This window comes from Paramormyrops kingsleyae, chromosome 13 (assembly GCF_048594095.1).
Source record: "Paramormyrops kingsleyae isolate MSU_618 chromosome 13, PKINGS_0.4, whole genome shotgun sequence".
NCBI classification, from domain to species: Eukaryota; Metazoa; Chordata; class Actinopteri; order Osteoglossiformes; family Mormyridae; genus Paramormyrops; species Paramormyrops kingsleyae.
Window position 1 is genome coordinate 29,241,178 of NC_132809.1, and position 15,301 is coordinate 29,256,478.

General features: G+C 44.5%; 1 protein-coding gene across 1 annotated transcript; it reads left to right on the forward strand.

Annotated features, from left to right (window-relative positions):
- The first annotated feature begins 52 nt into the window (after positions 1-52).
- On the forward strand, positions 53-7,390 carry cotl1 (coactosin-like F-actin binding protein 1). Its single transcript, XM_023827270.2, has 4 exons — positions 53-515; positions 1,733-1,815; positions 4,999-5,156; positions 6,554-7,390. Exons 1-4 carry the CDS (start codon positions 439-441, stop codon positions 6,662-6,664), a joined length of 429 nt encoding a protein of 142 aa, XP_023683038.1. The 5' UTR covers positions 53-438; the 3' UTR covers positions 6,665-7,390.
- The last annotated feature ends 7,911 nt before the right edge of the window (positions 7,391-15,301 follow it).

A 15,301-nucleotide genomic window follows, 5' to 3' on the forward strand; every position in this document is an offset into this window, starting at 1 on the left:
GGTGTATTTTTGTTTCGTTGCATCCCTCGGTTGACCATTAGGAGGGGGGGTATTCTGCGTCTGTTAAGGCGCCCGTTTGCCGTCCGACAACCTGATTGACGAACATCACCAACGCCCAGGAGCTGCCCATAGGAAATGCGCCGGGCGCTGGACAGACTCGGCGTTTCCGATCGCTGAGCGCAGAGGCGACGGCGCAGTGCGACCCGACCCGCGGCGCACCGACCGACCGACCCAAGGCGCACCGACCCGACCCCCGGCGCACCGACCGACCGCGGCGCACCGACGCATCGTCGCTCCCCTCACACTCCGCTCTCATCTTCGCACGGTTTCCAGCCGCTCCTACTCTCCACAGCCACCCTTTCTTGTCTCCCCCACCCTTTTCGTCCATCTGTTCCCCCGTCCACCTTCCTTCTTATAAGCCATCATTCAACTGGGAAAATGGCAACGCGGATCGACAAAGAAGCTTGCAGGGAGGCGTACAACCTCGTCAGGGATGATAACACGGAGATTAACTGGTGGGTGACCTTAATTACAGCCGCGATTTATGTTTTACGAGCAATTATGTTGCGGGAAGTTGATGCGGCACCGCAAGAAATAAGGCGGGGGCTGAATTAATAAGGCAAAACACGGCTGTAATGATTTGTCATTGGTATTTGTTTCAAGATCCAGATTTTCATATTTAAACTTAAGCCCGGTAAATTTCTTATGGCGAAATGTTACCGATTGCTGTCGGTTATTGTATTGTAGTGATTTTGATTTTTGTCATCTTAACGCACATATCTGTGCGCAAAACTTACTGTTGCGCTGTAAGGTGTAAAAAGCAGTATAATGAGGCGTGCTGGCGCCTGGCGCCCGGGCGATGCCATCGACACCCAAAGCCGGGCTCTGTGGGTCTTGGAGCGGATTGTGCACCCCAGCTGACGGTGGTGTCCGGTTTATGCCTCAAGATAGGGATTAATGACGGTCCCCTCGTTTAACCGCAGACGGGGGATAGTAACCGAGTCGCGGTAGGGAGGGATTCATATCTCCTACTGCTGTACATGAAATGCATGCAAATTACACCCATCCTTGCCTGTATCCGCCGTAAATATAAACTAAGGAAACAGACGAGTATATATCAACCGAGGTTTGACCCGCTGATGAAACGGAATTCAGTATATGTATTTGTATATGTATAAGTTATTGCTTTCGTTATATTTAAATTATGAAAAGTCGGCTTTTACATTTTACAGTCTAGCACATAATTGTGAAATGCCCAACAGGGAGGGAGATGGTCAACATATGTTTTTATAAAATGAACCAAATGAATTGATATTATTATTAATATCCAATGCCAGGTAATCTCTGCAGTTCTGAGGAATTTGAATTTTCAGAACATATTCAGAGGGCAAACGGCACTCCTGTTTTTTTTTTTTTTTAAATTTTGTGAAGCGATTTGCTATGTATGATTTGGTAATATGACAAAAAATAATGTAAAATGAATTTTTATCCGTAATAAATGCCAAATGTTTTTTTTTCCAAGTCAAAATGGTGCATTATGATTACAATGTACAACTTCAGTAAGGGTGATAGACAGGCTATTGCACTTGGTGATTTTGGGCAAATTCTGAGCCTTATTGTCTGCGAGCTGTTGTTGCAGCAAGTGTTACATCCATCTCTTAATCGATTTTATTCATGTTCTTGGTAGTTTTTGCTCATTTAAGGATTCTTTTTTTATGTTGTGTGGTTACAGGGCTTCTTTCAAGTACGAAGGCTCCATGATTGTTCCTGGGGGGCAGGGGAGGGAATATGAAGAATTTAAGCGCCAGTGTACAGGTGAGATTTCTCGCTTATTTAATGGAGGCAGCGCAGCACTGCCACGCCCTCTTCATTCCCGGTCTGGAGGGCAGGAACAGGCCTCGTTCTCCAGCGGCCTGCATGAGTGCATGGCTGATATCCCAACTGTTTGGCCACTTTGTGGGGGATAATTACTACAGAGTCTCGCCTGCATGAACCGGTGTTTGCATCTCTACCTCAAGAAAATGACGCGCCTTCAGCAGCCGTAATGGAAAGACGTGGCTGTTAAACTGCACTGACCCATCAGCCTCTGGGGACTCCCTGTGTCACCGTGCTGCCGTCAGGCAACCAGAAGCTCAGTTTTGACCCTAAGCTGCACTGTCATACAGACAAAACAGTGCGAATAGTCGGCTTCTCCCTGCCCCTGTTTTTCACATTTCTATCAGTTTTCAAACTGTGCTTAGATGTGACTCACTGCAATAGCACTGGCTACAGATTTGATAACTAGGACTCTGCACTGATGCAGAAAGAAGCCTTTCACCAGTTATTCGCAGGTTCGGACACTGCACCCCATGATCACCACGGCGTCGCTTTAGGTCCTGTGGTCCCAGAGTAATGTCACCGTGTGCCCTTGAACAAGACCCTTAATCCCCAATTGCCCCTTGACCTCTGTTTCCAATTGTAAGTCACTCTAGAAAAAAAACATTTGATAAGTAAGTTAAATGTAGGTTAGAAATCAAGTGAAAGTACTGCCAAGGAAAGAAACTGAAAACCTATATGAAAGACATACCAAGGACTCTGTCACTCTGTGTTGAGCCCCCCATTAAATTGGTATGATTTCACACGGGCCCTCTGCATGTCATAGAAATTAATTTTACATTTCACCCAGCGATTCCCCCAAGCCCCTCCTGGCGCAGTTTTGTCTCCTGACAGAGTAAGTCATTTTATGAGTGGTTTTACGGGGAATCCTCTTTTTTTAATGGACAGCGGCAGGTTAATCAGAACAGCGAAAGGTTTATGCTGTAGCCTTTGTCTCCTCGCGTCGTTCCGTCAGGGTGGCGGGACAGTGATATGTCAGCACACCCTTTTCAGCTGACCGCTATTAAAAGCGTAGAAGTTTGCGGGGGGAAGCATTTTGATGAGACACATGAGAGGGAGGAAGCTGTTCAGTCTGGGGGGGGGGGGATGGGGGACTGGGACTTTTTTTTTTTTTGGTCTGGTCAGGTGACGCTTCTGCTGTCCCAATGGCAGCTGAACAATCAGTAATCTGTGGCATAACTTGGTTAAATATTTGAACTTTTAAGTAGCTGACAGATTAATATTTGATATGTTTACTGAGACTGACGTCTGCTAGGTTGCTTGGCTAACAACGTCTTCACTGGATTATCAGATTTTCATGGTCTTGTTAGTCTTTGATAGTGGGTGAATTAAACTAAAGTACAGAGGGAGGGTCAGGTGATTAAAGGAGGAGGAGGCTGTGACCTACTGGTGGGATCGGGTGTGACCTACTGGTGGGATCGGCTGTGACCTACTGGTGGGATCCTGGGCCAAAGATGAGCTCCACTCACATCTTGCACCACGTGCGGTTTCCTGACTGACGAGGTGGCTGTGAGTGGTGTTGAAAACCTGTGACTGTTTTCGTGATGGATCTTGATGGATTCTCTTCGTGGCAGCAAGTAACGATCAAGCTGAATTTTGGAAAGTCCACCACAGAAATGGATTTTCATGATGAGAACAGATCGACCAAAAAAAAAACTCATCCGGTTTGATGATGAACGGCCTTTGCTTTTTGTATTTAGCTGTATTGCACCAGGTTATAAGTTACTGAGAAACCATGATCCCTAGAGAAACATTTATAAAATATATAAAGTTTCAGGCATAGTTCAGTAAAACAATGTTACCTTGCAATTATTGTAGATGTGACAGGGTCAAAGTGTGCCTGACCGCCTAACAGCATTAAAGAAATAAACCTGTTTGTTTTATCTGCCCAAATAAACAAATTTTCATAAAAGGACTACATAGACCAATTCACCTTTCACAAATGTATTCAAACTTAGTCCCATATCTAGAATCTGTGGGTTTTTTTTTCCTCTCCACGATTAATATTTAGCACCAGTCTTTAGATTTGCACGCTCAGCCACTGAATATAGTCTTTTATAGGAACATCAAAGGGTCTGGAAGCAGTGGGAGCCGCAGTGGTGAAGAACGTGACCTAACTTTGCGGGTTTTAGGACCCAGCTGGCGAGGATCAGGCGCTCCGTAGCTTGTACGGATGCTCCGCTTTGCAAATTGCATTAGCGGTGAACTTGGTACAATAAAATGATGCCATGCGACATGTCACGCTTGGTGTGTGTGTGTGAAGAAAGCTGTGACTGGCAAGCAGAGACATTGCTGACAGATTGCATGGATGTTGAAGTCCTTGCTAACATATTACTCACACGGATGCCAAGCCTTTTATTGTATGTCTGCGGTTTTGTTTCTTCCGACGAGTTTTCGCACAGTTTTAGCTCTCGGTCTTCACGCTTTTCTCTTAGCATTTAACAGCGTAGCATTTACTAATTGGTGCAGTTATTCAAAGAAGCCACTGCAGCGTTTACCTGCTGGTGCCACCTGATTGGTCGTCAGAAGCTTGGAGAACAATTGGCAGGATGTGGTAGTAACCAATGAAGTAATGCAGCTTCACGTTGTATCCGAGCTGAATGCGCGTGTAATGCTGCAGTGCTTATGCTATAAGGAAAAGTTCAGCAAGATTCCAGTAGGTGGCGATGACAGTAATTAACATGGAATTTGTGTTATACTGTAAATGGGCTACTGGCAGCGTGTTTAAATAGGAGTCCTGGGGCGGATAATGTTTATGTGAGAAAGAGGCATGGAATAAGGTAAATGCTAAGAAGACCTTGTGTGTCAGAATAGAAGAAATGGTGTGTGTGTGTGTATGTGTGTGTGACTGATTATACACATTACTGACTGACTACGCATGTCTCTGTCCGCTTTTCTCCACTGGACTTAGGGACACTGGTTCCATTCTTTTGACTGGGAGCTCTGACCTAAATATCTCCCCTTGTCTGTCTTTCTGCTTTTGGTTGATGTAGAGACAAAGCTGATTGGCTGGGAACCGTCCCTCCTCCCCTCTATAACCTGCGCCCTGCCCTTGCAGAGGTCTGTGAGTTCACGCGGCCTGTCCCCTGCCTGACCACTGTCGAACCCCCCCACCCTCCACAGATGATGTACGTCTCTTTGGCTTCATACGCATCAGGACGGGAGACTCCATGAGCAAGCGTGTAAAGTTCACGCTCATCACCTGGATCGGTGAGAACATCAGCGGCCTGCAGAGGGCAAAGATCAGCACCGACAAGGCACTGGTGAAGGACATTGTGCAGGCGAGTTCCCATTTCTGACGCATCTGGGGTGGGTCTGGCCCTGCGCCTATTGGAAAGATCTGTCGATACATGCCCACTCGTGTTTTTCTGACGCAAACCTTCTGTGCACCTGTATTGTTTATATGGTCCTGATTGCAGTGACCCACTCCAGCACACTTTCCCATCTGTGTGTATTTGCCTGGCCCCGCCCCTTATCCAATTGCCCCACCCACAACCACTTGTGTTTTCCTGACCTAAACCTTGAGTGCACCTGCTTTGTATATATGGACTTGAATGTAATGACTTGACTTCAGCACACTTTCCTGTCTATGTATATGTGCCTGAACGCAGCCCCAGCAAAGTGATCGAGCGCGTCACAGTGACGCCATGTGACTCCGCTGTGTCACTGGAAACGCACTTTGGGCTCCAGGAACAATTACACTCTGTTCTTTTGGTCCCATTTCCTTTCGTTGGTCCCCCCCTGCTCCGGACACCCCAGTTACACAGTCTCAGGGCTGATTGCATGTGTGTTTGTAATTATTGCACTGCGAGGACCAGATCTCCCCACAATGTGATAAAAATCTGTACCTTTTTACATTGTGGGGACATTTTTTGGTCCCCACAAGGATAACTTCAATTTTATAAAAATCTGTGAACGCAATCAAAAAACAAAAAAATGCCAAAAGTCTCGTATTCCGTTTGGTTACTTATGGGTGGCCCCGCCCATTAGGGTTCTGCCCAGTGACACGTTCGCTATTGGCACGTTCCATTGGCCCGGGGACTGTTTAATCCTTAGGTCTCGACTTAAGGCAATAATTTTTCAGGGACTGTGTTAAAGTAAACAGGATGAAAGTGGGGGGGTGTTAACCTGACAAGTATAGTGAAGCATTTCTAAAATGTAAAAGGAGCAGATGGTTATTCCTTTCACATAGCTGCTAAGGGTGCGCCACTTTCAGGCCTACTGCTGTTGATCGATACTCACCATTAGTCACCAGAAGCTCCGGAGAGCGTGTGACCTCCCGCGTAAAAATCTCTGCATGTTAGTCGTGAGTTTGCTCAGCCCTGGACACTGGTGATTAAAATATCTGATATTCTCTTGCAGGGCAAACATGGTTAGGTCAGTTGACATTCCTAGATGGTGTGTGTGTGTGTGTGTGTGTGTGTGCAGTAGCCTAGCAGCCCATCCAGGGTGTACCTTGCTCTGTGCCTCCTGCCCCACCCCCCCACAATCCTGTCCTGGGTAAGTGCTTGAAAGATGGATGGATGGATGGGTGGGTGGATGGATGGATGGATGGATGGATGGATGGATGGATGGGTGGATAGATAATCAATACACTTACTGGTACAGTTGACATAAGATGTACACACATACACTTACAACAGTTGTTTGTGTTGCTACCCCCTCCCCACCCCAACAGAACTTTGCCAAGGAGTTTATGATCAGTGACATACGCGAGCTGGAAGAGGACTACATCCGCAACGAGCTCAAGAAGGCGGGCGGAGCCAACTACGATGCCCAGGCGGAGTAGAGTGAAGGGTGCCAGGGCAGGGCAGGGTTTGGGTTAGGGTTTGGGTTAGGGTTAGGGTTTGGGTTAGGGTTTGGGTTAGGGTAAGGCAGGGCATGGCAGGTAGAGGAAGCTGCTCACCTAAAGTGGGGGGTCTGTTTGGACCAGAGGGGTTCAGGGGTGGAACTAGAAGCCCCCTTTCCCAAAGCACATTGAAGACCATCTAGCCTTGCTGGCCTGTGCGTAATGTCACACCGTTTAACCGTAGGATTAAAACTAGGCCAGGAGTATCTTTTAGTGACCTCTGGTTCCTGATTGGAACCCCCCCCCCCATTTTAAACACTCAAAACTGTGAAGCTGCTCCCCTTATCAGTGGAGTAAGTACTGGTCCCCCTGTCATACACTGTTACCCCTCTGCCCCTCAGGTCCATCTGCAGATTCTCTGTTCACTGCCTCAGTCGCCCCCCAAAGAAGGTGTGGTTTAACCCTTCTTTCCATTTCACCCACACCTGCACGCCCCAGCTCTCGGGGCCGGCCGACTGTCTCTTACTCCACTCCTGAGGCAGTCTGACTGTAGTTTAGCTTTTATTTCATTCATTTTGGTCTAGAATATGAAGAACCGTTTGCATTTTTCTTGGTCCCTATGAGAGTGCATTTTTTTTAGGAACTAAAAACTAGCGAGAGATGACTATAATAACAGCACCATTTGTCACAGATCAGTCATTTCAGAATAAATTTCATTTTTCAAAAGTTTGTGTCTGGGAATTTGTTTCTTTGTGTCTGGGAATTTGAGTCTGGCTTGTATGCATTTATGGATCATTAGTCGCTCTTTACAGCACTGCATTGAAACCAGTCATCTGAACTGCGAAGGGGTTAGGATCAAATGGGAATGTGGATGCACCTAGAATCACTGGTGTCCCTGGAAGAAAGGGCCGAGGTCACATCTCCATTCTGAACACACAATGTCTGTTGTAAGTTCCACTGTTTCCATGGTTACCACAACCAGCCTTCTTCGGCCGCCGCCTTGAGCAGCACTGGTCTCAAGCCTGTCAATAATGGCCCCTGCCCATGTGATCTCCACTGCTTCATTACTTAATCTGTAATCTGCTTACCGTCTGCCTCGTTTAAGTTTTCTTAGTAGGACAATGAGATGGTGGTAACTGCGCGTTCGTTGGCGTGTAGTTTAAAAATGGAGACTTGTTCTTTTGTGAGTCGCGCAGGTCTGCATGTAGATGAAGGGAAGCCATTGTCAACAGGAGCTTTTGAAATCAGCTGCGTAATGAACAAGGAAGCTGGTAGGTTATGCGAAGCAGCCGAAAGTGTCTGTTTAGATGGCTAGATCTGGTGTTAAACAGACTTTGTGGAACACTCCCGAAGGGTTTGGCTGCGGTCTGTTTCTGTGTTGCGTTTAGGGATAAATGCGAGAAGGCCGTGGTACTCAAAGACAGGGGGTCCTTCCTCTTTCTGCAGAAGAGGTCCCACGAACCGACCTCAGAGGCCGATTAGGAGCGTAATAACGATGGCGGATGATGCGCAGATGGACACAGAGTCTCTGACTGTGTCCTTTGAAGTGGAGCATCTCAGAAGAGAGGAGGGAAGCCTGGAGAGAAGGAGCCCCCCCACTTTGGGGTTAGCGATGCGAAGCTTACGCAGCACCGCATACGGCAATAAGGACCTTCTACAAACCGCCCAGTCAGTCACACTTGTGGATCTCCTGCTTTCAGCTAAACCAGATGTGGCAGAAAATAGTTTAAATAGCAGGTGAACTCAGGATATGAGCTTCTGTCAGGATATGAGTGTTAGATCCTTGCAGGATGCTGATCTGCACGCTGACATTACACTCCTTCACTGACTCCCTCACTGACTCCTTATGTGATTCTACAGATTTTCAGTAGCACCAGTCAACCCATTAGGTGACGCAGGCGGCCGCCCAGGGTGTCATCCTCGGGGGGGGGGGGGGCAGCTTGCCTAGGGCACCACGTGGGATTCGGCTGTGTAGTGTGAGGAGTCAATATTTGGCGCTGAAAGTGAAATAAATTTGATTTTTTTAATGGGTGTGTTTGAGGGGGTTGAGTGGAGCCTGTTTGGGGAGATTTTCTGATTTTTGTTTTTTATGGTGGGGGACTTAAGACGGGCCAAAATTCATGTTGTGGGGCCAACCTCGTAATTAGCCAATGATACGTTTTGAATCAGTGAGTGACAGGGGAGGGGGCACTCTGGGGGCCAATCAGCTTTCAGCTGGGGTCAGTGCCCCTGTGGCCCCGCCCCTGGGAGCTGTAAGGTACAGGTGGAAGATGGAGGACGCCGAAGGGGGTTGAGAAGGACCTGGGTGGGTCAGGAGCAGAGGTGAGATGGTGGATGGACGACTTTGGGGGGATAGAAGCAGCGGTGGGGGGAAGGGAGAAAATGGGGTGAGTGAGCCGGGGGCCCCTCCAGCGAGAGTGAATGGCACAGTGAATGGGCGGCCTGCCCCTCAATGCCTCTGTGTGCCCCTTTAGAACTGGCACAGAACTGCCATTGTTGCGGGGTGATGAGCTGCTCTCCATGCAGGACCACAGAAATGCCCCCACATCCATCCAGGCAGGCATGGGCGTCGCTGCCATTAAATCTGAGAGTGACGTGTCCCCCTCACATTTCATAATTATTCGTTTGGACTCCCCCCCCCCCCCCCCCCACACACATTAAACATAAAATATTAGTTCACCCAGTGCTGTTTCTATTGCTCGCGAAAGAATCCATTCCACTTGATGGATATGAGAATACACATACCACTGAAAGACCAGTCCGGGTTTTCCAGGCTACCTACAACAACTCACCACACGCAAGTGAAGTGAATCGTCAGTGCAGCCCATAGACAGTAAAGGTGCAGGCTGCTCGATACAGGAGGAGGTAACGTCAGTCCCACTGCCATCTCACAATGTCCAACTTTTGCTAAAACCTTATTCTTTAGTTATATGCCCTCAAAATTAACCCTAGGCCACGTTAAATTAACAATAAAGTATTAGGAGTAGCCTAACCTTTGCCTTATTTACTTTAAGTAACAGTAGAGTATTCTTGGTTGATGTTCAATTGTTTGCAATACTTGCTCCCTCCCCAGACACAATGGACATAAGGAAATTCTTGACAAAGAAGCGGAAAGTAAGTCAAAATTTCTCCACAGGACAGGGTTTTTTTTTCCCAGTGGAAATGTTAGTGCAGTTAGCTGGCTAGTCAATGTTAGGAGATGTATCAGCTATCTTAATGTTAGCTATCATTACATCCAAACCCAGTAGCAACAGCTATCTTAATGTTAGCTATCATTACATCCAAACCCAGTAGCAACAGCTATCTTAATGTTAGCTATCATTACATCCAAACCCAGTAGCAACAGCTATCTTAATGTTAGCTATCATTACATCCAAACCCAGTAGCAACAGCTATCTTAATGTTAGCTATCATTACATCCAAACCCAGTAGCAACAGCTATCTTAATGTTAGCTATCATTACATCCAAACCCAGTAGCAACAGCTATCTTAATGTTAGCTATCATTACATCCAAACCCAGTAGCAACAGCTATCTTAATGTTAGCTATCATTACATCCAAACCCAGTAGCAACAGCTATCTTAATGTTAGCTATCATTACATCCAAACCCAGTAGCATACCATATTGTAATGCCAAGAATGAGGCCAAGTCCGCTCTGATGATATTTATTGATTCCCTTACTTGAAATTGCATACAGTGAGTAACCAGAATACTTCTGTAGCCTGATTTAGGCTACTAGTATAACCTATTTGTAATACTAATCTGTAAATGTTATACTAATCTGTAAATGTTACTGCATGTAGGTTGATAAAACTGCACTTGCTCATTGTGTGAAGGTATTTTTTATGTGTCATTGCTTGACACAGTGTAATTTTGTGTTATGATGGCTGCATGATGACGTAATTTTTGTTATATCACTAAATCGGAAAAAAAGTAAAATGCACCCACTGAAGTCACTGTTGGTGGTTAACAAAATTGCACCTGTTCATCGTGTGAAGTTCTTTATGTGTCACAGTTGCTTGACACAGTGTGATTTCGTGTTATGAAGGCTGCATGATGCCGTGTCATGCCTGTTCATTGTGTGAAATTATGAATTTTAAACATACAGTGGAGGGTCACTATTGCTCAGCACTGTGGCATGTTGTGTTACATCTAAAACTAAATAAAAAAGAATACACAAAATAAAAAGTAAAATGCACCCATGAACTCATTGTTGGTGATAAATTGTCTCACATTCATTTCATTACCTTAGGCATAGCAGTGGGTAGCAGTTAAAACAGGCTGGTGAATATGGTCTAATTGAATGAGGACTTATTGTTGAGTCTCTAAAACAGTCATTGAATTAAGTGACTTTTGTAGGTAAAATTAGGTGTTTAACAACCTGTTAAAAATACACCAGAATGCAGGAAATGGCATCTAATTCATAAAAAAATTTCTGGGGGAGGGTCCCCAGACCCCCCGCTAGTGTGCTCCCCCCCACATTCAAAATGCTTCTGACGTCCCTGCATCCAGGGCCCCCATCTGTCTATCTCTCTGTATCGGTCTCTGTCCATCCGTGTGCTGACGGTGCGCTCAGTCGATCCCATTACCAGTACAGCTGCCAAACCCCTTGGAGACTGACTTTAATTCAGGACATTCGTTTGGCGAAAACGCATGAAAACTTATTGGAAATTAAATGGAAAAATGCCAACATTTAACCCTTAAAATTGGCAGAAAAATTGAAGCATCTCAGTGGCTAATGGTCAAATTTTTGCAGTGCGTTGCAAACATTAAGATTAAAAAAAAATAATGACTTCTGATGTCTTTCTATCTTTGTGAGGTCATTGGGCGACTCCATCCTGGATTCTACATGAGCTCATGTTTGGTCACTGAGTGCCAATGCTGCGCCTGTACCAGATTACAGGATGTGTAATGACGGCCCATGCATTTGCTTCCAGTATTCAGTTACGGCTTTGTGATGCTCTACATCACCCTCACAGTTACATCATTTCTGACTCATCTGGGTGGAGGGGGGGACGGTTGCACTGGGCCAGGGTCACACAGAGTCCATAAGCATTTTTGATTCATGCTTTGTTATTCTGAGGAAGTTTCTGTGTTTTGTGAATTCAATCCCACTTCACTTATTGTGTACGTAAGCATTCTTATCAATATTTCTGTGGTTCATTGCTCATTTCCTGTGCTGTTGGTAAGTAAATATGAGTAGTTGTGTTATGTACAGCATGTCCACCAGTATGATCTACAGGAATGGGGCAAACTCCTCATAACAGCAGCCAAGATGGCTGCTTTCTTCATATACAACAGGCTTCATGGTGCAGGACCTGTTGGATGGAGCATGTATCTTATCTGCAGGTTCCGGAAAGGTCTCATAGCTTATTTATCACCCAGGATGCCAGGATTCCACAGGACACTGGAGTAAAGAACCGCTGTGGTTAGTGTGGACCATCTGCAACCATGGATGGGTGAGGTGCTGCTGGTGGAGTTTCAAACCCAACGGGCAGCTGGCTTCTCGACACTCCAAATAACGGTGACACTCGTGATTTTGCGTATTTGTTGAAGCACAGGCGGAGTGGCTATGAGTACAGATGAAACATCGTCCAGGTGTTTCACAGTGGTGGAAAAAACTAGCTGCCACACTTCCTGCTCTAATGGTCACAGACCAAGTGAGAAAAAGCAGGAGGAATCTGACTGTTGGTAGGGCGGCAAACTCAATAGGCCTGTTGATGGAAGAAGAACCTTTATCGGTTAACAGTACTTTTATCTATAAAACCTTTGTGAGGTTTAAAGATTGCACTCTTATTAATGCATTCAGTTATTTTATACCATCTCTCAATTGCAGACCTTGGAATTATGTTTTCTCTCTGTTTCTGTCTCTCTGGGCAATTTAAGTACTATAATCATAAGATTTCCAATAGCCCAGTAATATTTGATTTATTGAGATGATTGCTCGAGTCATTTGTGTTCCACCTGTGCAGTGAATGTTGGAGTTTTTCATTCCGTCCTGGGCCAGTAATCAGCCTTTGCGGAAGTCGCTGTACATTGAAATAATCATTAATTGTACATGTTGGAGCAAAGAATCCTGCCACCCACCCAGGGTAGATTAACTCCTCTGGGGGCCCTAAGCTGACATGGCTAAGAGGCCCCTCGGTCTGGGGGGGTGTTGTTGGTAAAATCTGCCAATCAGGCGGATCAGTTGGCCGGATTTAATATGTTTAATCGTTCCATTTTTCATGAGGTGGGGCAGGTCCCTGATGTTTTCTGGAACCCTAGATTATAGCCTGGGATACCCCATGCATTGATCCACCCCTGTCCGCTGCTGTGTTACTGGAAAGGTAGCAAAAGTGAATGACGTTCTACAGCGACCAAAAACCAGACATACACGTTATTGGCCCATTTTTAGCTTTATCGTGCGCCTGTGCTATTCCTGTGCTATTCCTGTGCTTTCAGCACATTCCAGTTTCTCTTCTGGTTCTTAATGCTCCCAGCTAAAATTAGACACATTTGCATTCTACAAATACTGCACTTTTTTATACGTGCATTACACCACATAACCCTTTACTTAGTAATAACTCAGTTATTATTGAAGTGCAAATCATGAACAGATCATGAACAAATATAGTCCCTAGTCATAACATCAGTATGTCAAATGTGTTATTCATTACTTGTTCCTTCAGTAGTTCACTAAGATTTAGAGAATGAACAGGTTTAGTAAATATAGTAACTGCTTGGGATGAAAAATGCATCGTGATTCATTAATGATGAGCAAACATGAGATCAGTATTTAACTTGTGTTATTCACGAGTTATTCAGTCGTTCACAAAGGGTTACAGAATTGACAGATATAGTAACAAATATAGTAATGCTTGAAATAAAATATGCATCATAATTCATTGATGATAATTGAACAAGATCAGTATGTTTGTGACAGTTTGTGACATACAGTCACAAAAAAAACAAATCATGAGGCAAAGTTCACCGAAGTGAAAGAAAAAGCAGTGGCTGCTTGTATTTGCTGAGGGAAGGTCCTAGTTGGGCTCCTCTATGAAATTATACACCTTGACTGAGCAACTGGTTTAAACTGTTTATACCATCCATCCATCCCTTTGTCCAACTTCCAGTCTACACAAGGCAGGGGAATAGAGGACACCAATCTGTTTTACCACACTAAAATAACAGAGATCAAGAAAAAGATACTTGTCTTACAGTCTATAAAGACATGTATTGTCCTGGGGTTTATAATTATTATTTGCTTGTATTTTCACTTAGCTAATTATTTCACCACGGCAGGCCACATACCATGGTGTCGATTAGTGGCAAAACAAGAACGCCACTTTGCCGTATTTACGATGGTAACTCTGTTAATTTTAGGAACCAAATCCGCTGATGAAAAAGGAGTTAGCCACATGAAAGAGAAAGAAAAGACAAAACCAACAAAACGTAACGTTATAACTTGTGGAATGACAGCAAATATCCGTTTCATAGTACACAGGCAATTAAGCGTACATGTAATTTTTTTGTATTGGTTATCTATTTTTATTTTACTGCAGCATAATTTTACGAAGATCTTTTTTTTGTGATTTTCTGTGCTTTTTTGTCATTCGTTTGTCCGTCTCGATCTTATCAAAGTTACACAGTGGCTCGTGTGCAGTTTGTGTAAATGTTCCCATCGTTTAATATGGGCAATACATTTGTGCTTACAATGTATCAGAGAAGTTTAATTCCTCTCTGGGTTAATTTAGTTCCTTTATGCATATAGCATAAAATACATGCATAAGGTGTTACTCCACCTGCTGAGTTGAAAATACCGGTGGGCCTGCAGGGGTAATTAGGCAGTAATTTATGTACACCAACCGAGTTGATAACCCACCCATCTTACTCTCATGCCCTTAAAAGGCGCTTTTCGACGCTTGCCACTTCCAGCACTGTCTCACCCCTGTATCCAGTCGCACTGCGCCCTCCCCTGGCCATTAAATGTATAAGCACTGACGGAAATGAATGAATGGGCTTTGCTTTAACGAATAAAAAGATGAATGTGTGACGTATGAAATGGAGCGCAATCATTAATTCTAAAAAAAAAATATTTTTGTTGGTTTCTGTTTTATTTCACACTGTAATGCACGTCGTTTTCATGAGCATTTTGTCAAAGACATTGGGAAAAGCCATATAATCGCATTATCTGCAGAAACACAATTTAATGAATTTTATGTCCATACTCGCCACACTCCTCCCAAATTTTCACAAAAATGTGTGCGTATATCCATCTGTTTGAGAAGCCGTTCTGCTTGTATCATTGAACGAAGCATTGCTGACTTAGGTACTGCCCAATATCAATGTGCTATTTGTTAAATTACATGCCTTAAAATTTTGTGACCTATAGCTGATCTAAATACTACACGAATAAAGTATTAAGCACAAACTAACTTACTTCCAAACTGTATTCAGAGCTTGTTAGAAATTAGAGAGCGAGTACGAACTCAAGGAAAGAAGTATGTTTAAAAAAACAAGAGTAAGGACACAAAAAATTGCATTTCTGTGAAAGGGCTACACTTGTGTAATAGTTGTGACAAGGAATTAAGAAAGTGTAGTGCATTCTACAAATTAAAAAATGTTTAAAAATAAGATGGTGAACAATATATAAA